Source organism: Wyeomyia smithii, chromosome 1 (assembly GCF_029784165.1).
Source record: "Wyeomyia smithii strain HCP4-BCI-WySm-NY-G18 chromosome 1, ASM2978416v1, whole genome shotgun sequence".
NCBI lineage: Eukaryota > Metazoa > Arthropoda > Insecta > Diptera > Culicidae > Wyeomyia > Wyeomyia smithii.
The window spans coordinates 180,924,426-180,951,785 of NC_073694.1; the positions used below are offsets into that span (position 1 = coordinate 180,924,426).

Below are 27,360 nucleotides of genomic sequence, written 5' to 3' on the forward strand. Positions count from 1 at the left end.
TACGTCATTAATGCCGTCGTGTCTTGGATACAGCCTCCTACTTTTTTTCGACCATACGCCGTCTTAATTCATGACACATATAAGTGATCTATCAATCTGCACGAGCAGTTCTCATGCAAGCTGCTTGTGATATAGACGGACAAAAATACTACAAGGTATACAGCTCTAGGGTTGTATGAAATGGTGGCGTGGGACTAAACAATGTAATTACTGTAATTACAGACACAATAAATTCGTTTGTTTAGTGATTTACGTATTTTATTTCTCAACTTCCCCTTCATTTTTTCAGAAATATATTTAATTACACTCGAAACAGCTTCATTTACAAATGGTGATGTTGTGCCTGTAGTGTTTTGTTTTGTGCTAACAACATTTAACATTTACAACGAAGTTAGAGTTTAAAAAGATGCATTTTTGTTTTCTGCTTCATAAGTTTGTTTCATTTGCCAACAATTACATTCACTGTATTACGAAGACAGCTAATATAAGTTTATTATTTCATTTGTAAGTTAAAAATAAAAAAATATCTAAAAAAAAGATTCTGAACAGATCCAAGTAAATGGACAAAAAATTCATAAGCATTCGCCATTCATTCTATAAATTAATATTTTTAGGAACTTACTCGTTCGATATTATGTCGGTCACGATTATTTAGTGAATATCGAAGATAAAAAATAAATAAAAATAATATATAACCGTCGCAAAAATTTTTAATTCTTGTTGAGTAAATTATGGTTGTTAATCATATTCATGAGATAAACTTTTAATCACCATCAGTTTCGATTGTACGCGAATAGAAGTCGTACCCGCTTCAATGATAGACGACGAGAAACTATCGGCGCTCTGCTCCACATATACTCTACGGTACTGTTGCTTTTACCAGCATGTTTTCTTTCAAGACATCAGTTTTTATTACGCTCTAACCGGCTTAGAAATTATTCAAGAAAAGGGGTTGTTTTAAGCTTTTCAAAAACCTTTACCTTCGAGACATCAAATTAGTCTAGGGTTATGAAAGCAAACATAAATTGACCTAAATTGTGATGGGGAAACTCTATCAATTTTTTTTAAATTGATGCATAGAATAACACAGGGAATGGTTGGGGGAATGGGATTTATGTCGTCTGTGCTAGGAATGCTCGCATGTGTTTGGTTTATTGTTCCCGTAAATTTGTCTTTGACGCTTTTTATTGATTTTTATCGCTTTGCAATGAAAAAATAATGATAACTAGCGTATTACAAAATTGTTCAACATTTTATCTATCCAACACCATATTGGTTAATGTGCTGTTATTACCGTTCAAAATCTGACGCAACATTTGCCAGTTTCATTTCCAATTTTACAGAATGCATACCAGTATAGAAAACAAAGACGTAGTCCCACTTCAACATATTGTTTCGCAAGTGGATCAACTTTCGATATTCCTGAAGTGTACGAATTGGTAGAACTACGTGAAGAAACTTTTCTTAGTATACCTCAGAGTGATGCTAACTTTCGCTTAAGAGACTCGAGATGGGCCTGTCAGTATATTCTACTGTCCAGTGCTGAACTGAGGAAAAGAAAATCATACATTTCTTCGATGATACGATTAACGACTGTAATCGATTCATGAACCGGGAGTTGTTTGCGGGACGAGTAAATCAGCATACGAAGTGTACATGCCACCTGGACACGACCATCACAGATTTTGCTCAAAGTTAGGGGAATTATTCATATCTCAAAAAAAATTCCAATTTTGGTGTTTTTCTAATTTTCGTAAAAATGTTATATTTCGAGATTGGCTCAAATTGTCAAGGGGTGATGAGTGTTTCTTCTGTAAAGTTTTTCGAGAAATACGATTAAACTATCAAATTTGAAATAAAATTAGCCGCAATTACCGAAAAAAATTAGTTTCCAAATACGAAAATAATCTATCTGACAACACTTGCGGTCAAAAATAACATTTTTTCTGGAAAAATCACTTATCAATATTTTTCTGGCGTCTTACGTGTATAAATTGTAATAAAAATTAATTACTAAAATTTCTACTATTTTCGTAGAAATGTTATATCTCGTGATTGGCTCATATTACCTTGAGGCGATAAGTGTTTTTTACGTAAAATTTTCTGAGAAATATGATGAAATTATCAAATTTAAAATAAAATTGGCTACATTTGCCGAAAAATGCTAATTTAATTTTTAAATACAAAAATAATCTATCTGGCAACACTTCTGGTCAAAAAGAATACTTTCCCCAACTTTGAGTTAAATCTGTGATGGTACTAGGTTTTCGATAAGTTCATCGTTATTAAGTATGTTTAAAAATATTTGGTCCTGTTCGATTTGGAGCTGGATAGCAGTGCGTTCTTTGATAGGAAACTAACATGTTGTCGGCGAAGAAATGAATGAATAGCGAAAAAATAATTAGCCTCAAGTTACTACCTTGGGGTACCAGCCACAGTCCCCAGCAACCTTTTGAAGTCTCCACAAACTGAAATCTGTTTGAGAGTTGGCTTCTTTTCAGTGATTTGACTACTCCTCTTATTCCGTAAGCTTTATCAACGAGCACTTCATGGTTTAAATTGTATAGAATGCCCTTTATAAATCTATGAACAAGCACTCTGCCATTTTTCGGCTATCTAGCGCGTTGTATATATTTTCTACAAGGTCACAAGTTGTAGCTAGCGTGCGTAAGCCATGCCCGATGCAATACTGGTGCTCGTAATTGAGGCAATGCTAATCGGTGAATTTGACAAGCTTGATGATCTTGTCGAGAACAGATAAGCAGGAGATTGGTTGTTACGCGGCCCATTTTTAGACGAAAAAGAATCAGCTCTGATAAGGATTCAAGAAATAAAGGGTGATTTTTTGCTATTTGGTTTTTCGTGTATTCAGATTTGACAGTTCACGCGGGAATTTTAACAGCTGTCAAAGTCTAATGTACTCAGTTAGGTTTGCCATTTTATCATGAACAGACTTACGCATGAACAACGCTTACAAATAATCGAATTTTATTGCCAAAATTCGTCCTCTGTGAAAAATAATCGACCTACTGAGCAAGTTATTCAAGCTATTGTGACGAAATTTCAAACCAGTTTTACGCTGTTGGACATAAACCCACCAACACGTATACATAGAGTGCGTACAGAAGAAAATATTGCTGCCGTATCAGCCAGTGTAGTGGAAGACCGTGAAATGTCAATTCGACGCCGTTCGCAGCAATTGGGCTTGTGTCGTGCAAGAATTGAAGCCAAACGACTTGCCGCAGCGTCAAATTTTTGGTGAATGGGCCTTAGAACAACTTACCGAAAATCCACTTTTTTACTGAAAAATTGTGTTCAGTGACGAAGCTCATTTCTGGTTATATGGGTATGTTATCTTCAAGTTTTATACATAATCAATGGTTAGCTTCTATTGTGTAGTTTCCATAGAAAAAAAATCAGGTTTTTAAAAAGTGGGTTATCTGATATTGAACTTGGGATATTTTCAATAGAATTGCTTCAGAAAAAGTAGCAAATAGCATAAACAATGTAGGGTAGGGAACATATCCTAAGCAGCTTTAGAAACCGCCTGTGTATTGAAATTGGTGAAATTCAATCAGAAGTATATCAATCTGTTCTCTATCGTTTTCTCTGTCAGAACTTGTTTTCAGATTGTAAAACCAAGTTAGCAAATTTTAACAATAATCAATTAAAGTTACCAATCGAGGGACACTATTCCAATCACCCCGAACCTATTTTAAGCAGTTTCCATCTGTTTTGCAGGCGTTTTTTTTTCAGCATCCGAAGTGACTCCTGTATGGCTGCAATATAGGTCGATTTGTTTCGAATGGTGATTGTTCACAGATTTCTTTCTGATCAACGATATTTCTAATATTCGTAAGACAGCTAGACAGTCAAAGTTTTCGTTTCCATCATTGAAATTGTCGATATTGATAAAAATTCAGGAGTTTTATGCCTGTTTTCCTCGACTGATTAAAATAGGCGCCACTGTTTAAGCCGTTCCTTACCCTAATTGCTGATTTCCTGCAATAAATTTGAATCTAGAAATTTCGGAACACAAGGCAAATAATGGGAACAGTCCGTGTTGTAAAAATTAAATTGACATTTGAGTAACATAGAAAAATAAGATTCACAATGATATCTCAGAACGAAGAACCACATAATAATTAACAAAAAAAAATAATAGCACAAAGTTTACTCACCGGAACATCCATTCTCTTTCTTGTCGCGCGGTTTTTTTCGCCGTTAGTCATTCCAGCCCAGTGTTGCCATCGTCGAACGGCGACCGATTCCTGCAATTGGGCACAAAACATTCAAAATGAGCAGGCCAAAACGAGCCGAGACGACGAGGGATTGGCCAGCGGTGACTGAATGCCCACACACTCACACACATATGAACACTGCGTTGTTTTTTCACGTCCCGGAATGATTTGAAATTTCCTTATAAATAGAAAGCAAACAGAAAAAAACCACAAATTCGACAGCTCTAAACTTTGGCGTAACACTCAAACGGGCCATATCTTGGACTGATTTATCCTAAGCCCCGTATTAAAATTAGCCACCTACAGATTGGGACTGCTGCGCTGCTGCCTACTGGCCTTCGCCTTTAGGTGTGTCATCCTCTGGCACTAAACCACGTTAGCCGTCTTATCACGACCGGGGCAGAAAATTAGTGCATCCGAAAAGGGAACCAGGGCTATTTTAACAAAGTAATCCGATGCCTTAAGCACCGTGCTCGATAACACGGGGTTCATATTTTGATTGGACTTTTTACGACTTAATAAAAATAGGAAAGTGGATAAACTGTTTCAAAATCAAGGGAGGAGGCCGCCTCACACGGGTCTTTATTTTCATTTATAGTCAATTTGTAATCCATTAGTCAGAAAAAAATTAATACAGTTGAGGAGTTCTCAGTAGAACAAAGAACTCACGCAGCCGATTGCGAAGATCTTCGTCCAATTCGGGAAGCTTTCCCGTTTCCTTCATGCTCTTAAAAGCGGCCGCCAGACGATCGCGAAGATCCGCCGGAAGCAGCTGCCAGAAGAAATCATGCAATTGTGTGGCCAACTCCTTGGACAGTTTTGGGTGACGGCCTGGTAGGATCGGGTTTTGCAAAAGTTCACGCTCGGTTTGCTCGCGAAGATGTTGTGGCAGCACACTCAGAAATAGTTTCATCTGTTCGCGATCGCTTTCGCTGAGCTCGGCAAGGTGGTCCCGGATTCGGTCACGAAGTTCCTTCGGCGGATGGGGCCGTTCTCCGTTCGCTTTAGCCTGGTCCAGCAGAATTTGAACCTCCTGGCGTAGATCTTCCGGTAGCATGGCGAGTATTTTATCTAACCGTTCGCGATGCACTTCCTTCAGCTTTCCAAGATGCTCACGAATACGCTCACGCAGACCTTCCGCATCCGAATTGAAAAATGCCTCAACATCGTGGCGAAGATTTTCCGGAAGCATTGACAGCAGCTGGTCACGTTGAGTTTCGTTCAGGGAGTGGAAGAAGTTCCGGATTTTGCTGCGTAGTTCCTCCGGCACTCGCAGACGTTCCCCGTTGGCCTTTGCTTGCTCGAGCAGTTGTTGTACTTCTTGGCGTAAGTCTTCCGGTAACAACGACATGAGACGTTTAAACTTCTCCGATAGCTTGTTGAAGAAGTCATCTTTCTGTGGGTTTCTCTCAGGTCGCAGCGTAGCAAAATGTTCTCGAATTTTCTGTCTAAGCTCTTCGCTCAGCTGAGGTCTTTCCCCGTTGGCGGTGGCTTCCTCGACTTGCTGTCGCAAGTCATCCGGAAGCGCTGTTAGAAAGCGATTCAACTTCTCCTGCTTGATTGCCTTCACTTGTTCACGAATCTGTTCGCGTAATTCCTCCGGTAGATCCGGTCGTTCTCCGTTTGCGATGGCTTGCTGGACAGCGGTTTGTAACTCCTGACGAAGGTCCTCTGGGAGCAGTTGCAACAGTTGTTCCAGCCGTTCCGGACCAGGTGGACGAGGATGGGCAGCCGCGAATACTGCCAAGGCAGCCACAATCGATAGACAGAGTAGCTTCATTTCCAGGGTTGTTTACTCTTCGTTAGCCGAACTGAAAGTGATATTTTGCTTCTGCAGAAGGTTTATCTTTTATAGTATAAATAGACGGTTTGTTATCGCAGTCCATTAGATAGCGACTTTTTTTCGCTTGTCGCAATGATGATTTTAGATATTTATCTAGGAACTGCGAGTGTGAGTCACGATGAAAGTGGGTAAATTTTCATGTTTTAGTCTGGATCGCATCCGACTTCTTCGGTCGGGATGCCCCGAAATGTTTGATTGGCGAAAACTACTCCGTTATCGGTAATTAAAATCTGGTTGTGTTGTTTGGAGCAAGTAGAATTATAAACAATGTTTACATTGTTGGCCATTCGTTTGACGAATTGTCTGGAAAAATCATAACAACGACTGCGTGACTTCGATTTATTTTTTTTTTGCGCGGCACGTGTTCCGTCTCTTTTTTATAGCTTTGTCACCTTCTTTTTCACTTTGCAAGCCTACATATTGATGACTAATTTGTACTTTAGCCTTGCTTACTCATTGTCGGTTTTTTCGGCTTTCGTTAATATTTAATCCTCGAGGAATCCTTCAAAAAATTTCATCGTTGATTAAAGTAATCTTCTATCAATATAAAAGTCTATTTTTTTTCATGCCCTCGGCCATTCCTGATGACAATTCACGCCGATTTTAGATGACAACTTTTAATTTCTAGAATACAATATCGCACAATTGCTTCAACGATATATTGATCTGTAGCATACTCATCCAAAACTTATTGTAGATCCCCGTTAGCTTTCATAATGTTCAAAATTGTTGTATTATGGGTATTAATGTCTACCTAGCAGCTTCTCCGTTTATAAAAAAAATGTTAATTTCTTCATAGAGCATCTTAGAGTAGTTAGGTGGGCGTCTGTATCCATTTCAAGGTTGAACAAAATTTCATCAAAATTTTTGTAGATTCTTTGCTACTTGCTACTATAAAAATACTTCATGAACAGTTTAATTTTAATCAAATTTTCTTTGACGGCAATTGTTTTTCTTAACGATTCTATTGGTTGAAGAATCATTACTTCGAGCATGACGAATTCGGGAAAATTGAACCTGCATAAATGCTTATTGTGCTTACCTTCAGTACAAGGGGTAGTACGCTTATGTCTCAAGTATTTTTAATGTGGATTTTTCTAATCTTATTCACATTTTACAAACTTATCTATGAATTCTACGAGTTTGTCAAAGCTTGCTGGGTTTTCTGTGTCGATTTTTGGTGCATCCTTGGCCCAGGAAAGAATATGATCGTGCGACGATCCTCGTGGCAGGGATTCTCGGAAATTTCGGAAATCCATCAAAAATACCTCCGTCAGTTATCATTTTCATAATTTGCATTTTTAATGATTGAAAATTCATGCATTTTTTTAACACCCAAAATAAGATTATCTTCCAGGGTTAATGAAGATAGATGTTTTGTTTATTCAGCGAAATGACTTATTTTTACATTTTCTAAAACTTTGCGAGTAGATCACTCTCTTAAACGGCATCCATAAATCACGTAACGCAAAAACCCAATTTTTGGACCACTTCCCCTACCATGTGTAACGAAACGTAACCCCAAAGCCTACCTCCCCATAAAAATTACGTAACGCTCTAGAAGGATTTGCTGGATGAAAATGCTCGTTTTTGGAGAGTCCCTCTAAAAATTTTTGTTACGTTACGCTGAACTTACCTCCCCCTACCCTGTGTGTAACAAATCGTAACGCTCAAGGATAGCACCCCCCCCCCCCTCCCGATGTGAGTGTTATGTAATTTATGGATGCCGCCTTATCTCTTCAACACAAAAAACTTAGTTTTTTTTTTATTTGAACAACTGTTCTCATAAAGCTCGGTTGAAGGCAAAAGTCACTGAGGAATTAAGTTCCATTTTTTTTTTTGAACCATAGTGCGGTACGCGCTATTTCACATCGCTTGTACTGTACAGTACTGTTGGCTGTGCCAATATGTTCTTTTTCAAGACATCAATTTTTATTACGTTCCGATAGTGGAATAATCAATCGTTTGAGATTATGAACAAACTATACGAAAAATCTTTACTTTCGAGACATCAATTTGGTCTAGGCTCATGAAAACGAACATAAATTGAACTGTTGACGGGGAGACTCTGTCGACTTTCTAGTGTCGCTATGGCACATCCTGATTTTGGTGTCGATTGGACTTACTACCCCCCCCCCCCTCTCCTTGCACTGCAGGACCACACACTTTGCTGTAAAATAACGCATTTTTTGTTCAAACCCTCTATTTTTTTAAGGGGGGGATTTGTTAGTAGCTTGAGTATTTATGATAAATATTAGTAAATAATGAGTATGTGTGTCCAATCACAAATGGTGACTTCTCAACACTGTTAGAAATTTGTAATTTTAAGTGTTAGGATTTGTTTGCTTCCGCAATTAGGACTTATCATTCGTAGGGATTTAAACCTACTTGTCAGAAAAGGGGTAGTAAACTTACAACTAACCTAATTGCTAACTTATTGGCTATAAAGAGAGCTTATCGTAGCAATTGAGGATTGCAACGATTTTTGTCGAAAATTGTTAATAATTTTATTTGACATAGCTTCTAATGGTTCAACACCAGTAAGTCTATGTAATTCGAGTGTACCAAACCAAGGAGGACGCTTCAAAATCATTTTCAGAATTTTATTCTGAATCCTTTGGAGCGTTTTCTTCCTTGTTGAACAGCAACATGACCAGATCGGTACAGCATAAAGCATTGCTGGTCTAAAAATTTGTTTGTAAATCAAAAGTTTGTTCTTTAAACAAAGTTTAGAATTCCTGTTAATGAGAGGATATAAACATCTCGTATATTTGATGCACTTGGCTTGTATACTCTCAATGTGCTCTTTGATTACCCTCTATTTGTTTTTCTTACAATCTCTAAACGTGAGGCGTCGGAAAATTACTGATAGGTGATTGGAAAAAACTAACAATAAATCCAGAGAAATAAATCATTTTAGACCGAAGTGTTGCCAGATAGATTATTTTAGCATTTCAAAACTAAATCTGTTTCATGTATTTTTAGTGTAACATGTTTCTCGTAAAATTTCGCGAAAGAAACACTTATCATCCAGCGGTAATATGAGAAAATCTCGTGATATAACATTTTTACGAAAACAATTTCAAATTTATGAATTTTTATTGAACAATAATATTTATTCGAGTGTGTCAACTTTCTAACCTGAAAAAAAGCCAAGCAATGGTTTTTGGAATTTTTCTGGCTAATAAGAAACCAAAATTTTTTTTCCCTTTTTTGTAGTTTTCTCATTCAATTAATTCTTTCTTCATTTCAGTTATCGCACCTTCGTCGGGACAGGTCGGACTCCATCTATACGAATTAAAATGGAGTTCTGTCTGCCTGATCCATATAGACTTGGAAAATACTGAACCGATCGACATGAAAATTTGTATGTAGAGGTTTCTGAGGCCGGGGAAAGTTTTTATGATAGTAAGAGACCCCTTCCTTCTCTGGAAGGGAGAGACCCCCTACAATTGAAATACTAATTTTCGCATAACTTAAGCCAAACTTGGCACGTGAATGTATTAGGAAGCATGAAATATTGAGACTCCTCCCTGCTCTGGAGAGTAAGGCTCCCATACAAACGAAACACAAATATCTGTATAACTCGAGATTTAACCGTTATGTACTCGGCAGGGTACCCGGGTACCTTTTCAGACTTTAATGCTTTAAAAAACAAGGATAATTTCAACTCAGCCAGCTGAAACTTATGGAATGCTCCTAACTAGTGGAAACAATTCATTTTCAATCATCAGACTGTTTATAGCAGCAGGGGGGATCGAAGGGGAAGGCTTCGAATTTTTTTACCCCATAAGTACTCGGCAGGGTACCCGGGTACCCACAAAATAAAATGCTTCTTGCTTTTTCATTTCTTGACCGATTTTCGATCTTGACCTTTCAAAAGATTGGAAAATCTGTCTACTTTTAGAATCCGAGACCGACATGAGCCAGTGACCACATCTGGTTCCTGTAAATCCGAATTTTCTGGAGCACGTTCCGGTGAAACAAATTAGTACAATTGTCATTAAAACTGACCAAAATTTGTATCAAAATTCATGAAATCACTCCAGGAGTTAATTTTCATTCATTTAGAGTCCATCTGTTAAGTTGTCCGAAATGACCATTTCGGAGCAGATTCCCGAACATGGTCCCGAAGATCCGAAATTACGGGAACTATATGGGGACCAATGGCTCTTTAGGTCCCGTATAATAAAAAAAGACACATTTTCCAATCTTTTGACGGCTTAAGATTGAAAATCGGTCAAGAATTGAAGGAGTAAGAAGCATTTCCTTTTGGTGGGTACCCGGGTACCCTGCCGAACACTTATGTGTGTTAAAATTGCCGAGTACATAACGGTTAATCAAGCAAATGGAAACAAGTTTGGCGTGTGGTGGTTCACGAGAGCGAGAAATAGTTCTGTGGTAGATCGACACCCCTCTTTTTTTTAAAGGGGGGGGGGGGACTCCCTTACTAATGAAACACAAATTCCTGCATACCTTATAAAAATAATCAAGTAAATGGAATCAAATTTGGCATATTGAGGTTTCTGAGAGTAATAAATGTTCCTAGGGTTGTTTAATACACCTCCCCCCCGCTCTGGAAAGAAGGGCTCCCATACAAATGAAACACACATTTCTGCATGATTCCAGACCTAATCAACCAAATGGCGACAAATTTGGTATGTGAAGATTTTTGAGGGCAAAAAATATGTTCATAGTGGTTCGACACCCCTTTCTCTTCTGGAAGGGAGGGACTTCATACATATAAAACACAAATTTCTACACAACTCGAGAACTAATCGAGTAAATGGAACCAAATTTAACATGTGAAGGTTTTTGAGGACTATAAATACCCTACTTTGGAAGACTGAAAAACAGCCGAAAGTGACCAAAGACCACCCAATATGGGTATTTCTGTAATCATGATGATGCACACGATGCAAGACAAAAATCAACCTCAGACACCATTTTGAATTCTAAGACAGTGCACAGTGGTCCAATAAGGCAAACACTGGAACTTAATTCCAGAGCGCCTTTCATTTTCATTCTAGCTCAAAAGTGTCTTCGGAACAATTGTTTGTATGAATAACCCGCATAATCGCAAGTTGTCGAAAAATATGAAAAGTTCACTATACTAAAAATAAAAGAAAAATAACTTTCTTGCGTTAAGAGATACAAGAATAGTTTATTTAGAAAAGTTGTAGAAGATTCAAAAATATGAAACATTGTCGAACAAATGAATATCCTATCTTTTTTCGGTACAAAGTTATAATGTATAATATATGGAACTTACTTAAAAGACAGTTTTTTGTACTTAACTTTTGTAAGTTGCATTTTGCACAAAAGTGTTGTTCGGAGGAATTGTTAGGGCACACAAAACACACATTTTTGCCAAAGACCATATATTTCCAGGACTTTTCCTCACAAAGTTATATCATATTTTAGATTATTTTTTCGATAACTTCAACAACGTATAGGTAAAAAAGGGGCAAGTGGAATCATGATGTCAATACTTTTCCTTGAAGTTAAGCTGAAGTACTATAAACTCCTTAAGGTTCCATTTGTCCCAATCCACCCATATTACAGTACGGCGAGCATATGTTACAGTAGGTTTTCATATATACAAAATACAAACTTTTTTGTGTCAAGAGATAGAGGAATGGTTAATTCGGCAAAGTTTTAGAACGTGCAAAAATATGAATCTTTGCTGAACAAACAAAATTCCTATCTTCATTGGATACAAAGTAACAGACTATTTTCTGTAAAAGTTACTTAAAAGTTAATTTTTTGCACTTAACTTTTAATAGTTACATTTTACAAGAAAACGTTGTTCTAAAGAGGGATTTGGGCATACAAAACACCCAACACACAAGATTGAAAATCGATCAACTGGTTCAAAAGTTATGAATTTTTTTAAATAAAATACTTCGAATATAGCCGTTTTTTGGTCACCCTATTTCGGAGCTAGTCCCCTTAACAACTCAACGAAACAATACGGGTTTGATTATTTTCAACATAGATGCATCCCTGCCATTTTGAGCACAATTGAAGTACTTTGCGTGACCAACTTCGGAATAGGGTGATCATAACAAACGACTGTGTTTGATGTATTTAATTTAAAAAAAATCATAACTTTGTAACCAGTTGAGCGATTTTCAATCTTTTTGGATCAAATTAAAGGTAATTATTCCTAGTTATGAGAAAAAATACCAAAAAATTAATCTGGGTGTTTTTATATGCATAATGTATAAAATTATTGAAAGTTTTGTCTTGTTTTTAAATTGAATTTACTCAAATTAAAAAAATAACATATTTTTAAAAATTCCTATATAGAGTCAAGTATGCCCTTCAAGATGAGACCAAGAGATATTTTTTATGTTTGCCCTAAAAAGAATGACATACAAATGAAAAACGCATATTTTTTGATGAAAAATTTTAATAACTTTGAGCAAAATTGAGATATTTACGATGAATTGTTTCTCTTAAAAAGCTCTAAAAGTCGTTCAAAGACAGTTTTGAGATGAATCTTGAAATAAAAAGGTTAGAGCGTAAAATATGTTTTTTCAATATAAATCGGTTGTTTTCAAAGATAGAGAAAAACTTTTTTTAAAAAGTTACTTAAAATTGATGGAGCTATAACATTGTGGAACAAATTTTTCTTCTATCTACAAAAATAAAAAAGTTAGATACTTGACTTCATCGAAAATGTTGGTCACCCTAATTTTTGATAATTTTTCAATAAGCGCTTTATCATATGTAACAACTTTGTAGAAGAAAGTTTTTCTCTAAAATGTTATTATAGAGCTCTAGACCCAAATTTCCCCCTAAATTTGGTTTCTGGGCCATTGTGCATTGTGTATAGCTTGATTTTTTTTTAAACGGTTTTCAGATTTCCGCTATTGTATTATTCAAACTAATGTTCTTTTATTTTGAATTGGCTCTTTTTCTGCTCTTGATTTTTAATCAAATTTCCATTTCAGTTTTGCTTTTCGATCTTTGACTTTGAGATTCTAATTGCAACTCTTCTTTGCGTCTTCAATTTTTTTTTATTTTGGTCTGATTTGTGGTCTTCAATTCCCTATGTAAAATATTTTGCTCCAAATTCCCTACGTTTGAATTTTCTTTTAGTCATATTTGAAGTATTTTAATTGAAACATAAAATATCGTGCAATTTATTAATGCGAAAAACAATTCACAGTAATGAAATAAATAACGTCAACCTAAAAGTATTTACTTAAGTTGGTGCGACACTAAGTTCTCGCTATTGGTCATTAGCTGGCGCTAAAGCATGATCAACCAACCTGAGAAATTGGTAAAAATGGATTTTATTGTGGAGTCATATACTTGTCGTTGCGTGAAAATGACTGATTTTGTGCTAAATAATTGTCATTTGTGGGCATTGTTACTATTCTCATTTCATTCAAATAAATTTTCATCCAAATAAAGTTAAAAAAAAAGTTTAGAGAAATGTTGGTCTAAGTCGCTTTAAAGATGGTAATTTCGATGTAAATAATTGTCCGCGCGAAGGAAAGCTAAAAACCTTCGAAAGCGCTGAATTGAACGAATTGCTCGTGTTGAACGAGTTGTTCATGTCAAACGCAGGAACAGCTTGCGTTGGGAATGATTCAGAAACAAGGGACTGGGAATCCTTATGGTTTGAAACCAAGACACGTTAAGTGACGTTTTTTCGCACGTGAACAACTGCTTCAGCGGAAAAACGGAAGGGTTTTGTGATGGATGATAAAAAATAGATTCATTACAGACACCCAAAGAAAAGGGAGTCATGAGGACATGCTTCTACTCCGTTAGATCGGACGAATTTATACGCTGCGAAGCAGTTCTTGTGTTGTTGGTGGGTAATTTATTATAAGCAGTTGGAACCAAACAAAACCATCGAACAGTACCGACTCCAAATGATGTGACTAAGCCGAGAAATGCGCGAAAAAACAGTCATAATACGAGAAGAGGCACGAAAAAGTGATTCTACTGCATGACAGCGCTCGACCTTATGACGCCAAAGTCGTTAGAACTTACATAGAAGTTTATTGTTTGGACCTGATGAGACTGCTGAAAAATATTATATAGAGTATGATAATACCTTCAAATGGCTTTAAAGCGGTTTTATTGCCGTTCCCACTTACTGCCTTTAAAATCTTTGCAAGAGTGGGCCACATAATCGTGATGTACACTTATAGCGTTTACAAAGAAGTTCCGAAGATGCTTCTAGTTGCTATAAACTGAATCGAAAAACAGGTTACGAAAAGAAAAGAGTGAGATAAAACTTGAATTGTCAGTTAGGATTGCAGGGGTTTCAATGGGGCCATCGAAAATGAGGCATGAAGGTTCTTCTCAACTGCTTCCTAAATTATAGCAATATTTTGTTCGAAAAGAAAGCATGTTTAGTAAACATGCATGTGATTTATCGTAGTTTACAGGAGTTCCTTAAAATCATTATGAGCACGATTCCGATATAACGTCGAGGTTCAAGTGAACCTTAGAAAATTATTCTATTTCATAAGCCCCCTCGGACACCTCACTAGGCTAATATTGACTCACATTCAGTGCCTCCAAAAAACCGCAACCCGTTCCGAATTGCTGCTGACCCAAAGCGACACCAGCCAAGAAGCCAGCTACTACAGCTCACTTAACACCAACACTGGCGGGCACTACACCAAATTAGCACCTCATTTGCACAGTCGGAAAGGGTGTCTCGGTGCTTCGAACCGCATTCGATCGAATCCCGCCCAATAGGCACCACCCATTCCTAGCTTCATTTCGCTTTCCCTCTACCCTCTGAAGGTAAAACACGCTCGAAGATCTTAATCGGGAATTCGCGAGCGCTTGGCAAAATGAAACCGTATCGAGGTTGGTTATGCGGTTCCCCGTTGGGGTCTGGTGCGGTTTTTTTGTACCGTACGAAGTAAGTCGGGTTAGCTAGTCCCCAGAGCAGCTATAATGTGGCTACTCGTATGCAAGCTGTGCGTCCCCCGTTAGCGTGGTCGCAAAGTAAACCGTGAGATCGGGCCATTTTCGGAAGCCCTATCGATGCATGTGTCTCTCGCCTTCAGTCTGAGGTAATCATTTTCCCCCGCACATCAGCGACAATAAGAGTACTAATGGATGAAAAAAGAGGCCTGAGTCCGTACAAGAAACGTTAATCAATCTTAATTACTGCAACACCATGACTAAAACTTTGCCGATTGATCGGTTTTCCCGTTAATTGTTTCCAATTTTCGGCACCCAAAATTCAGCGTTCGACACTTCGGGTGCTGGAGGTGGCTCGTGTTAATCCATCCACTAGTGAGATAGGAGGTTAAACGATGGAGGTCAGATGAATTAATTCCACTGAATGTACGTCCGCTCAGAAGTGGATATCGATTTACATTCGAAGCGTGCGCGCGCGCACCCGGTTCTGAGTTGGAATAATTTTTCTACCACACACTACTGTTCTGATGTCATGTTTGTGTGTCCTCTCGGATGATCTGATCATCATTATGAGAGCATCGTGATCGTTTGCTCCATTACTCCGCTCAAGGTCCACTGGGATCCGGACTCAATTCAGCATTAAGAGGTACTTAAGTAATTAGTCGAGCACACACAGAACGTATCAGTCAGATCTTCTCCTTTCCGTGTGCCGGCGGTGGCCGGTCCGGTAATGGATGCCGATGGGTAACCTTCTCTGTGGTACGCAGAACCAAATGGTTATCATCGTTCGGTCTGGATGCCGAGTAAATCAAGCTGATTGTTTCAATTTAGATTAAATCTTTTCCGGCTTCTGCTTCAGCCGTGAGCTGCGTTGCTCCAATTCGCTCGGAGGATTCCTCGGAATCGACGCCGCTGTGGCCGCGAACAGGCAGCGGGATTGTTTCGACGCCTTCGGCCTTTCCTTGCATAAAGGAGCCGCTTTCGTTGCGATTTTAGCACATAACTCCTGTCAACGCTTTCCTACTCGGAGCTCGGAACCACTCTGCAGAAGCAATTAATCACAACCAACGCCATCGTGGGCACTATTTTCGTCGGTGTGTCACTTGCTCTGGAGCCTATTTTGAAATGAATTAATTTGCAGCAGCGCCAGGCAACGATGAAAACAATTTGTCAAATCGCCGCTGGTGCTTTAGAAGTGGAGAAATGCGCCGTTCAGGGGTTAGTTCTAAGTTATTTTATAATTTTGTTAATATTTTGGGCTATTTGTGGGGCGTTTTGGGTTTATTTCCAAGCCGCTATTACCGAGCTAGATCGTAGCAAGCTGCGACCGCGAGTAGATGTAAAATAGTTTTCGCTTGTGATCTTTTGTGTATCTCTAGAAAATTCACAAAGATTTTCCGGTTTATCGTACTGAAGTGCTTGAGAACAGTGAATCTTTTTCATTTATCACTGTTTTTGAACCGTAAAGTTAAATCTGCAGAGAAAAAGTTTGCTATTGAGTTATAAATATTGTTATGCAGTTCGAAATAAAAGCTGCAATCTGGTGTCAAGTGAGGAAAGATGTGACTGTAAAGACTGTTTTTTTTTATTGGAACCTGCAATCATGAATAAGTAAAATTGCATAATGATGATTCCTGGAAGCAGCTATTCCATCCGGTTACGGAGCGCTATGATTGAATTTGTTTGACTGCGAATGGTAAAAAAAGATAGCGAAATGTTTTATTCGCTGAATGCTGAATCGATGTATAGTACATTGTGTTTATATTTACAAAAACGTTTATTTATAATTTTGCTCAGTGTTTGAGTGCTTCTTTTACGGATCTTGAGTAGTTTTTGTCTTCGGTGAAACATTGAATATCTTTTCTAATATTTTCAAAATTCAAATAACTAAAACTTTGACCTAATTTTGTAAGTATTATGTCATGCTTCATTTCATGATTTTTCTAGCTTTTGTACAAATATTAATTTTTGAGTGATTGAGTGATTTCAAAGCCTCGGGATGACATGAATCCACGACGACGGTATGCTAATAATGACAATTTTGGCATTCGACAAAACTTTTGTTTTGTTCCATATGCATATTTGCATTTTTTTTTTTTTGAATTTAAGCTTTGGATGCATAAAACTTTGCCAGCTTTTGGATTCAATAGGTGATTTAGTACATTTAAACACACCAGCGCACACTGTTTCCAAACAGTGAGAAGCGAATTTTACTTTTTTCATTTTTGCATATGAAAATTCATTTTGTTCGGCAAAGTTGTTGCACATTTTTTAGGAAACAACATTGCCAAAGGTACCATACTTCTATCTGCCTTTTTACATCGACTTTTGTGGAGTTTTCTACACATTGTTAGTAAAAATCATTTTTTTAATGTAACATTTAGTAGTGATTTTCTACAATTTTTCAATCTACATTGTTGTTTGCTATCACAAAATAAACAATTTCATCGGAGAAAGTTTATTTTTATCTCTCATATTTCATCGGTTATTGACGATTTTTATTGAAACAATGCACTAATTTACTAACAGATATCTTTAAAATCTGCAAATATCTGCAGACTAAACCTTTTCTATATTTAAGTATAAGTAAAACATCATTTAATCCAGAAATAGGCATTTGTTTCTCACCGTCTCCCGTGCAGATATTTGTAAATAAATGAGTGCATTATTTTAATAAAAAATTTAAATAACAAAAAAAACTTAAGAGAAGAAATGAACTTTTTTCGGTGAACATGTGTGTTTCATGATAGTTAACAACATTGTAGAACATTGGAAAATTTTGGAAAATCACTATAAAAAGTTATATAAAAAAATAATTTTGAGGGGCACTCTAGAGAAAACTTCACAATAGTTCATTTAAATTACCAGTTATTAATATAGTGTCTTCAACAAAGTTGTTTCTTACAAAATGTGCTAAAACGTTACTCAGCAAAGTGAATTTTTATATGCAAAAATGAGCAAAATAAAACTCATTTCTCACTCTTAGGTAGATCAATCACAAAATTATAACTTCTACAAAATGGAGAATAATTAATAGAACAACTTTACTGAAGACACTACGACTCCAAAATCATTATTTTAATGAGTTAAGAGTAATTAGTGTAAATTAATGCATAATTCTAGTAAAAATCGTCAACAACCAAAAATATATGTGAGATAAAAATAAACTTTCTTCGGAGATATTGTTTGTTTTGTTGTAGCAAACAATTTTGTAGAACATTTAAAAATTGTAGAAAATCATTATAAAAAGTTCAATAGCAAAGAAAGATTCTTAGTAGTAATCTATAGAAAACTCCAAAAAAGTCCCTTTAAATAGATGGATAGAAGTATGATGTCTTCCACAAAGTTGTTTCTTTTAAAATTCGCTACAACTTTGCTGAACAAAGTGGTTTTTTATATTCCAAAACGAGAAAAGTAAAATTCGTTTCTCACTGTTGAGTGAGTTAATCATGGAATTGCAACTTCTATGACATGGAAAATAATTAATGGAACAACTTTGCTGAAGACGTTACGGCTCTAAAACCAATGTTTTTGGGACAAAATAATTTCGATCACGTTTTTGTAGCTTTGGAAACAGTGCAAATTAGGGGGAAATTTGGGTCTAGAGCTCTATAGCAACATTTAAGAGAAAAACTTTCTTCTACAAAGTTGTTACATATGATAAAACGCTTATAGAAAAATTATCACAAATTAGGGTGACCTGAACTTTCGATGAAGTTAAGTATCTAACTTTTTTATCTTTGAAGATAGAAGAAAAGTTGTTCTTCAATGTTATAGCTCCGTTAATATTAAATGACTTTGTAAAAGAATTTTTTCTCTATCTGTGAAAACATCCGATTAATATAGAAAAAAAAAATTTGCACTCTAACTTTTCAATTTTAATTTTTATCTTGTAAATGATTTTGAACAATTTTCAGGGCTTTTCAAGAGAAACAGTCTGCAAAGCTGACATCGTGAATATCTCAATTCTACTCAAAGGACAATTTTTTCTTCTATCTTCCAAGATAAAAAAGTTGGATACTTAACTTCATCGTGAATTTTGGTCACCCTAGTTTTTGATAATATTTCTATAAGCGCTTTAGTATATGTAACAACTTTGTATAAGAAAGTTTTTCTCTAAAAAATTGCTATAGAGCTCTATATGAGAAAAAATTCCGTGTAAACTCATCACTCCAATGTAACATTGTACCGTTCCGTGTGTCTTCTCTTATTTGCGATACAAGTAATATTTTTTCATCGATTCCTCAGATACAACCCTCTCAAATACACAGCAAATTGGTATATTTTGTGATATGAACCTCGCACATATGTGCCTGGCCCCAACAGCATCTCTTAATGTTGGTTTAAGCCAAATCCAAATCATAGAATCTAATACATACTCGTGTAAGGTCCCAACAATAAATTTAATGTTTGTTGGTTTAACTCGGTTCTAAAATTAAAATATGACAAATTGTAGTCCTCTGCACCCCACAAATTTGTGAGTGGCTCCAAGAGCCTTCGGTACAAATTAGACCACAATGAGGTGTCGGGATAAATCAGATTCACATCGTGTAGTATTGTATTTTTCACTTTACTGAAATATGTCACTTACTGGGCGTGTCCCCAATAGCATACCGTTGTATTTCGGTTCACATCGGTCTTGAATCAGAAAACTAAATTTTGTGTTATAGTGAAATAAATCAGTCACGAGTGGTCCCTACAGCATCATTTTTATCTGTTTGTCTGAACGAGTACCAAATACAAATTAGGTAAGTGTGTATCTCTAATCAGCCGACTGAACGGAGAATAAACCGAAAATAGTTCAAAAGAATCCGGTATAAATTATAATTATGACCGCATCACTTATCAAAGTGAGTCCTTATTCAACTTACCCTTCCCTACTAACAAAAACCTCCTTCCTGTGGCCTTTGTGGAGATGCAGAGGTTACCACGGTCTTCTAATAGCAAAGGTCACGCTAGCATCCCTCTCCTTTCCTCGCCTCATTGCAAGGATGTGGCCGGTGTTGTTATTGACCCTTCAAAGAATTGAGTTAGTAAAATTTGTACAATAAGAATGGTCGGTCACTCCCAGCCTCATTCAGTTGATTCACTGTGCAATTCTACTGATTCGGATCAATCACGGAGTGCAACCTAAGCTTCTTTTTTGAATCATCTTTGGGCCAACTTTGATTCATTTCTCGATACGTTTTCGATTATTTGGTCGTTTCACGCCATGTTTCGTGATGATTAATTGTAAAAGTTTTGGTGATTTTTCGTAAGATCTTATGGTGTCATTTTGTTGGTGTGTAAAATACATTTTTATGATTTATCAATATTTTGGTGACTTTAAAATGGCTATATAACGACTTTTAGATAACTTTTTAAAAGTTTTCAAAAAAAACATAGGTGACTTCTATATAATAATCTATTTTTACGATTTTTTCTGACATCAAGAAGTTATTTATTCTTAACCTTAGAAAAATAATTTGCGTCAATTTGACTCCTCACTTTTAGTATCATTGCACTTTTTCTAAAAAGTGCGAATCAATATATTAACGCGCAAATGAGAACTCATTAATAGTCTATGAAAAAAATGCATTTTAAATAATATGAAAATCATGCGTCTATTTTACAATAAAATTTGATTACCTCTCCAGGGTAAATAATTTTCGACGACTTCACGATGTTTTCTGTTAATCGCAACAATACATAAGCGAGCTAACAACAAGTCAACCTCAAGCTGTAAAGAATTACTTCCGCTACTCCGATATCCTAGAATCACGTATACTAGCGATAGGTTATGGGCCCAGGCGCAAAAAAATAAAATTCAGTTATTCGCTGGTTGAAGATCCAATTTGGCCAAGAACGTTTTGGAGTGATTGTGAAGATGTAAACAAGAGACGAGTTGTTGGGGCGTAAAGGTTTGTGAAAGTATGTGGATCCAGAAAATCTCCCGAGCCGGTAATGAGTGTCTGGGAAGTAGGTGACGAAAAGAAGTTTCCAACGATCCAGCTTTCAGTAAAATCACATCGATTCGATTCGGTCCACGAACACGGTAAAAATAACCTTGGAACGCGCTGAAGAACTACAGGATTGAAGACGATAAGGAGGCGTATTTCGTTGCGATCTAGAAACTGTATGTTTGGTTGGAGTATACTGTCTCAAGGTTGCGCTGGTTCTCCCTTGATCATGACGTTGGAGACCCTTGGTACCTCATCAGAAACGGAAGAAACTTAACATAAAGGCAATCAAGATGACCGTTTGCTTCTAAGGCCTCATTTTCGAGTGTTCGATGTAAGTTTGAACGACTCAGGCAGTATGAGGCCGAGCATTGTCATGCAGTAAAACCTCTTTTTCGTACATTTGCTTGTGGCTGACTAATCGCATCAATTGAGGTTGATACCGTTCCCCAATGATGATTTCGTTCGGTTAGAACAGTTTAAAATAACGTTTGCGGTAAAAAAAGAACAAAAATTACTTTCACACGCACTGACGAAATTACCCATGAAGTATCAATCACAGTAACTCATGAGTCAGCAGAAAAAAATGACAGTTTTATCAGTCGAACTCTAACCGTGATGGCGAAAACAGTGAAGCTACTCTATTCAGAAGTGTGCGTGTTCAAAAACCGGTACCCTGCTGCGTCAAAAACAGACATCGTGCGGCAGTTGTGGATACCGGATACGCCCGTTCCGACATCTACAACATCTTAGCACTAGTGTAAAACAATCAGAGCATCGAAAGAAAGCCCGATCCCGGACGGCCGACGACGTTGAGCGACAAGAAGCTCCAAAGGATGCTGAAGAGGAAGACCGAGGGAAAAGTAGCTTCATCACTGCGTGCGCTTGGCCGGAAGGACATGCATCAGGAAGCGGCAGTTCCGTCCATTGGTCTCGAAGCTGCAGGCAATGAGGTAGCGGCAGCCAGCGCACAGTGTTTTATTTTGCTGATTTCGTGCGCAAATTAATAGCGTCTTCAAATTTGGTTTTAGTGATATACTTTATTCGGAAAAGTTTCTAGGTATTTTATTGTGCTTCTTTTAGAATGTACGATTTAGTGATTAATTCACCTTGAAGTGATATGGAAATTTTATTTTTTCATGACAGTGAGATAGACAGCTAGTGTCTTCGAAAAAGTTGTGGCAAATAGTTTTACTAGCAACTTTGTCGAAGGTGTCGGATTTCTATCTCTTATGTTAAAAAAGATATAAAAAGTTTTATATGCAAGGTTCACTCAAATGATAATTTTAAATATAACTTTTTTCCTGGATTTTCTACATATTTTATACTTTCTACAAAATTATTAGCCAAACAGGAATACACGTTTTTGCTGAACATTTGATCTAGCTATGATTCAAAATAAAAAAGTTATTCAACCATTAACGGTTTTTCAAGGGTTAGTTTAATTTCAAATTGCTCAGCCGTACGCAAAAATACGCAGATAGCTTTTTGATGTTCTGAAAGCACGTCTATTCTATTTCCAAAAGAATATAAAATCATTTGTCTAATAGAGTCTTTTCGATTGTTTCAATGAAAAAAATCTTTTGCATGAAAATTCTAACTTTATCAAATAACTTTATTTCCAAATATAGCGTTTTACAATCTTCAGCAAAATTATAAATCCAATAAAATCGCGTAATTTTTTAGAAGGTCATAAAAATATAGAAAATGATGGGAAAGAGTTATAATGAAAAACTTTTTCGAAGACACTAGCTGTCTGTCTCACTGTCATGAAAAAATAAATTTTCCATATCACTTCTAGGTCAATTAATCACTAAATCGTACATTCTAAAACAAGCACAATAAAATACCTAGAAACTTTTCCGAATAAAGTATATCACTAAAATCAAATTTGAAGACGCTATTAATTTTGCGCACGAAATCAGCAAAATAAAACACTGTGCAGCGTCTGAATAAGATGATCAAGTCGCTTTTTCCGACGAATCGCGAAGCGATCTGTCTCCCCTTGGATGGCAACGACTGGCAGGGCACTTCGTAATTTACTTCCCCAATGGAGAAAGTGAGCACCGAAGTGAAGTTCTTTTCACATACCAAGTTCCCCAAGAAGGTGCTGCTGTGGCTGACAATCAGCGAGAAGGGAATGTCAAAGCCCCTCTTCTTTCGTTCGGACTGGCCGTGAACGGAAGACTTTTTACGAAGGGCCTGCCGGAAGTTGCGTCGTTCATCAAGAAATACCATAAGGCCGAAGACGCGGTGTTTTGGCCGGAACGTCCTCTAGCGTCAAATTATAAGGAACCAAAGGTCATTGTTTTTGAATCATTTTATAAGCATGCAAACGCGTTGGTGTATACAGAATTCTGCTTTTGCAAACTTGCTTAATATCCATATAACCGTGGCCCAGTCTAATGTTCATATGTGTTTGAATGTTATGTTTCAAATGGTCGGTAAAGTTTAGGTGTTGTCTACCAAATATTTCCAGGGTAAAAAATCTCTTAAATGACTTCGCGATGGTATTTGCTGATGGCAGCAATACAGAAGCGAGCCAACAACAAGTCAGCCTCAAACTGTAAAAACTTACTTTCGCTACCCCTATAGCCTAGAATCAGGTATACGGCCGATAGGTTATGGGCCCAGGCGGAAAGAAAGTGAAATTTGGTTATTTGCTGATTGAAGATATTTTAATTTTTTTTCAAGAACGTTTTGGAACGATTGGGAAGATGGAATACAAGACGTGGGCGTTCTGTGTGTAGGTGTTGCTGTGGGTAATAAAGGTTTGTGGATGTATGTGGTTCTGAGATGTTTTTCGAGCCGGAAACGAGTGTCTGGAAGGTGACGAAAAAACGTTGCCAACACTCCAGCTGCTGGTAGGGGTAGGGGCAGATCCATCCGATTCGGTCCAGGGAAACGATGAAAGCAACCTACGGTAGAACGATTTTTCACTGCGATAAATGCCTTCTTTTGCTTCTGACGGGCGCACAGTGGCCCAGGAATGCAATCTAGCGGAGCATTTCTCTAAAGGGTAAGGCTAAAAAGTTATATTTTGCAGCGCCACTAGCGGTTGAGTTTCGAACTAAATTTTTTTGTCATGATTTGAGCCTTTTTTTATACTAAATATCTTCGGAAGATAGTATGTCAATAAAACCATTATTTGGAGAGCAAATGAATTAAGTTCACGTTTTTGAACTCTCGTACCACTGTGAATTGTGCTTAAAAAATGTGCTACACTGTTATGCGTACTCTTAGAATCATTTCAACAAATCATTAGCACAGTTTCCAGCGTTTCCATTATTGTGGAAAAAATCATTTTTGCGCCCAGTTTCTATTCGAAAACCTTTTATCACATGCTTCTAAATCGTACATTTCTTAGGATCAGCATGGCTTCTATCTCGGACGACCGACAACAAAAAACTTGCTGCAGTTTAGCAGTTCACCTATACCACGCGCATAAAGTTTGGATTGCTAGGGAATACAATATAGACAGGTTTGATATCCGAATCCATACAACTAGTTTTTACGGTCAATTTGATGTATGACTCACGCTGTAGTGTGAACGGGTTATTAATCATGCTATCCTATAAGCGAAAATTGAAAGAGTTGGAGTTGCATCTTCTCTTGTTGACCAGATGGAATCCTTTCTCGCGAAATCCTTGGAAAATGCTGAGCCCTATAGCTTTGTAATTTATTTTTGTATGCCTGAAGGGCATTGGACGAATGTGCCACTGCGACAGGCATGTTTGTCTTTTCTGGCTGATTGTAAATTTATCTGGCGTGCCTCAAGGAAGCAATCTTGGTCCGTCGCTTTTCTTGTTATTTTTCAACAATATCTGTCTTGTTTTGTCGTTAAGATGTAGGCAGAATAAACCGATGAAAGACCAAAAGATGGAAAATATTCGAAGCTAGTATGGTTGGTTAATTTTTTACTGGTCCTATAGATGCCTCCTGTATCCCCTCGCAAATAACATCAAAGTCCCCGCGGGAAATTTCAGATCAGCAGATCTTGAGTCTATTCTCAAGTGTTGGAATTGAAAAAAAAAAAACTTTGAAACTAAACCTTCATTAATAAAATATTTTTTATTCCTAATTCTGAACTTTTTATCAAAAGCTGTGTCCTTGAAAAATTCAACTCTTTCCTCATAAATTAAAACTAAGTGTTTATTTGGAATTTTTTCCTAATTTTTAATTTTTTTACAAGGCTGCTTTCGTTCTCTAGAATTTATTTTCGAGCATTTTTTCTGTGGAAAAAAAAAATAAAACAAGAAAATGAATTATTTAAACCAGATCTTAAAATTGTTGGTATGTCTTAGCTTCAATTCAAATTAGTATTTAATGCGGTGTGTCCCCCGTGTATGAAAGTAAGAACACCGCCTTTCTTCATGCTTTGTTTTTTTTATAAACAAGTTTCATATACGACTTATATTTTTTTCTGGGAATACACCCTAATCGGCGATATTTTCGCGCGATTCTACCGAGGCGTCACGAGCGGAGCAGCTTCTCCGTGCTCGCGGAGAAAAACATCACTTTCTTCGCAGAATCGATGTTGGCGTGAAACCGAACCGAAAGTAATCGGATAGCATTCTTCCGGGTTCTAATTGTGCAGCGCGACCGCAGCAACGGCTGTCAGCGGCTTGCTTGCCGCTGCCCTATCGATTTTCCACCTAGTGCCAGTGATGACGAACACCAACCAGTCGGGCCCCGGAAGCGCGCGAATTGCCGACGTTCCGCCGGGTAAATATAACCTACTTTTCGACGTCGGCTTCGAGAGAAGCCAGTCTTTTCGCAGACGGGCGGATCGAATCTTTACCACGTCTCAGAAAGTGACCGGCTATTAGTGGGGAAGAGGGAAAATTGACAGCAGAAAAAAAAACATTTCTTAACACAGCTAGGAGCTTGAAAAGTGGAAACTGCGGCATGTATGCTTTCCCGAACGATTACGGAAAGTCGGTTGAGAGTAAATTTGAAAATAAATTATTTATGAAGCGCATAAAGCGCTACCGCAAACAGGGATCAAGTCGTGCGTTTGCAAGCGCGAAGATCTAGCTGACTGAGGTCGAGTTGTGGGAAGCATGGGGTAAAATAGGTGTCTACGATTGATATTGTACGATTGATATTGTCGGTGTCCAGCAGTCAGCAGTGACAGCACCCACTGTTTCGGGATCAACGGCAGTGTCTAACGAATCTGCCGCCAGCCAGTAGCCAGAGTCAGTCAGAGTCGTCCGGTGGTGGTTTGGTGTTTCTGGTCTGGTGTCTGTGCCACCTAATCCAAACATTTGAACGCGCCAAAGAGCTACCGGGTATTAAAATTTTCTTAAATACAAACTCGTGCTGCAGTGCAGCAGTGCGCCTCTACGCTACTCGCTAACGATGACGACGACGACGGTGCACTGCTTTTATGGTTTGCTTTTACCTAATTTTAATTTTTATTTGTCCATTTTCCCGTGTTTACCCAAAGGGTGGAGGCACTCGGGACCTAAGCAAGGTGGAGCGAGTACAAGCGAGTTACAAATTAGAAAAATAACATGCGCATTTCAAAGAGGTTGCTCTGGGCCCTTCTACACACCAGGCAGCGGCCTCCGACCGTTATCACCACATACGCTTGCACTTATGAGTTCCTCGCTTCTAGAAATACTAGGTCACCGTAAGAGCAAGCAGTGGCAGCCAGCAGTTTGCACCTGAGGTGGTGATGATAAAGACAGGAGGGACATGATGAATATCTCATACCTCCAGACAGCGACCTTTTGAGGTGCACTCGTCATCGGTGACAACCGCCTCTCGAGCAGGTCTTGATTTACGACGACCGACTCGCCTCCGCAAAGGCAGTAACAGAAGCGGTTTAAATTTTTCTCGAAAATTATCCTAGTTGGGAAAGGCCACGAATGCAAATTACCGATTACCGTGACGAATTCGTCACACAGAGTCTAAGACCGTGATTGCGATTGCGGCGTGCTCGAATCAATATCTCACGCTTGCTCGTTTGCTCATTCGATCGGTTTTTCTGTTTGTTGGTGTGCCCTTTTCCGAAATGACGTGCCTGCCAACGGCACAACTCGCCATTGCACTCGGTGGTGGTTTATTAGATAAATTAACGTAATGAAACGATGAGTCGTCATTACTCACGCGGTGGTTTTTTTTACGCTCAGCCGCTGGGTTTGTTGACCGGGACGTGGTTGGTTACTTTGTGCAGTTTTCGCAACGGTTTGGTCCGGCCGTTTCGCTCTCGTTCCCGGCAGAGAACTGCCTGCAGTTTGAGCAGGAGTCGCGGAATGATTTGCAGCCCTTAACCCGTAAAGACCCGGGACGGAACTTGTTTTTTGAAAATGCTCGTTCTCAGCACTGGAACGGCCGATTTGGGAAAACTTGGAATTTTACTCAAGGGGAATAGTTGCTCTAAGTTTTGGTAAAGGTGCCACCCCTCTGGACCCCTCCCCGTTTTCGT

The 27,360-nt window shown here is 37.8% G+C and overlaps 1 protein-coding gene across 1 annotated transcript in view; it reads right to left on the bottom strand.

The window, feature by feature from the left end:
• The window catches only part of LOC129719065 (uncharacterized), a 305,280-nt gene that overhangs the window by 66,026 nt on the left and 211,894 nt on the right, over nt 1–27,360 (bottom strand). The window contains exon 4 of the mRNA XM_055670427.1: nt 4,182–4,271. Coding sequence (XP_055526402.1) covers nt 4,182–4,271 — 90 coding nt within the window. The remainder of the gene's footprint in view (nt 1–4,181; nt 4,272–27,360) is intronic.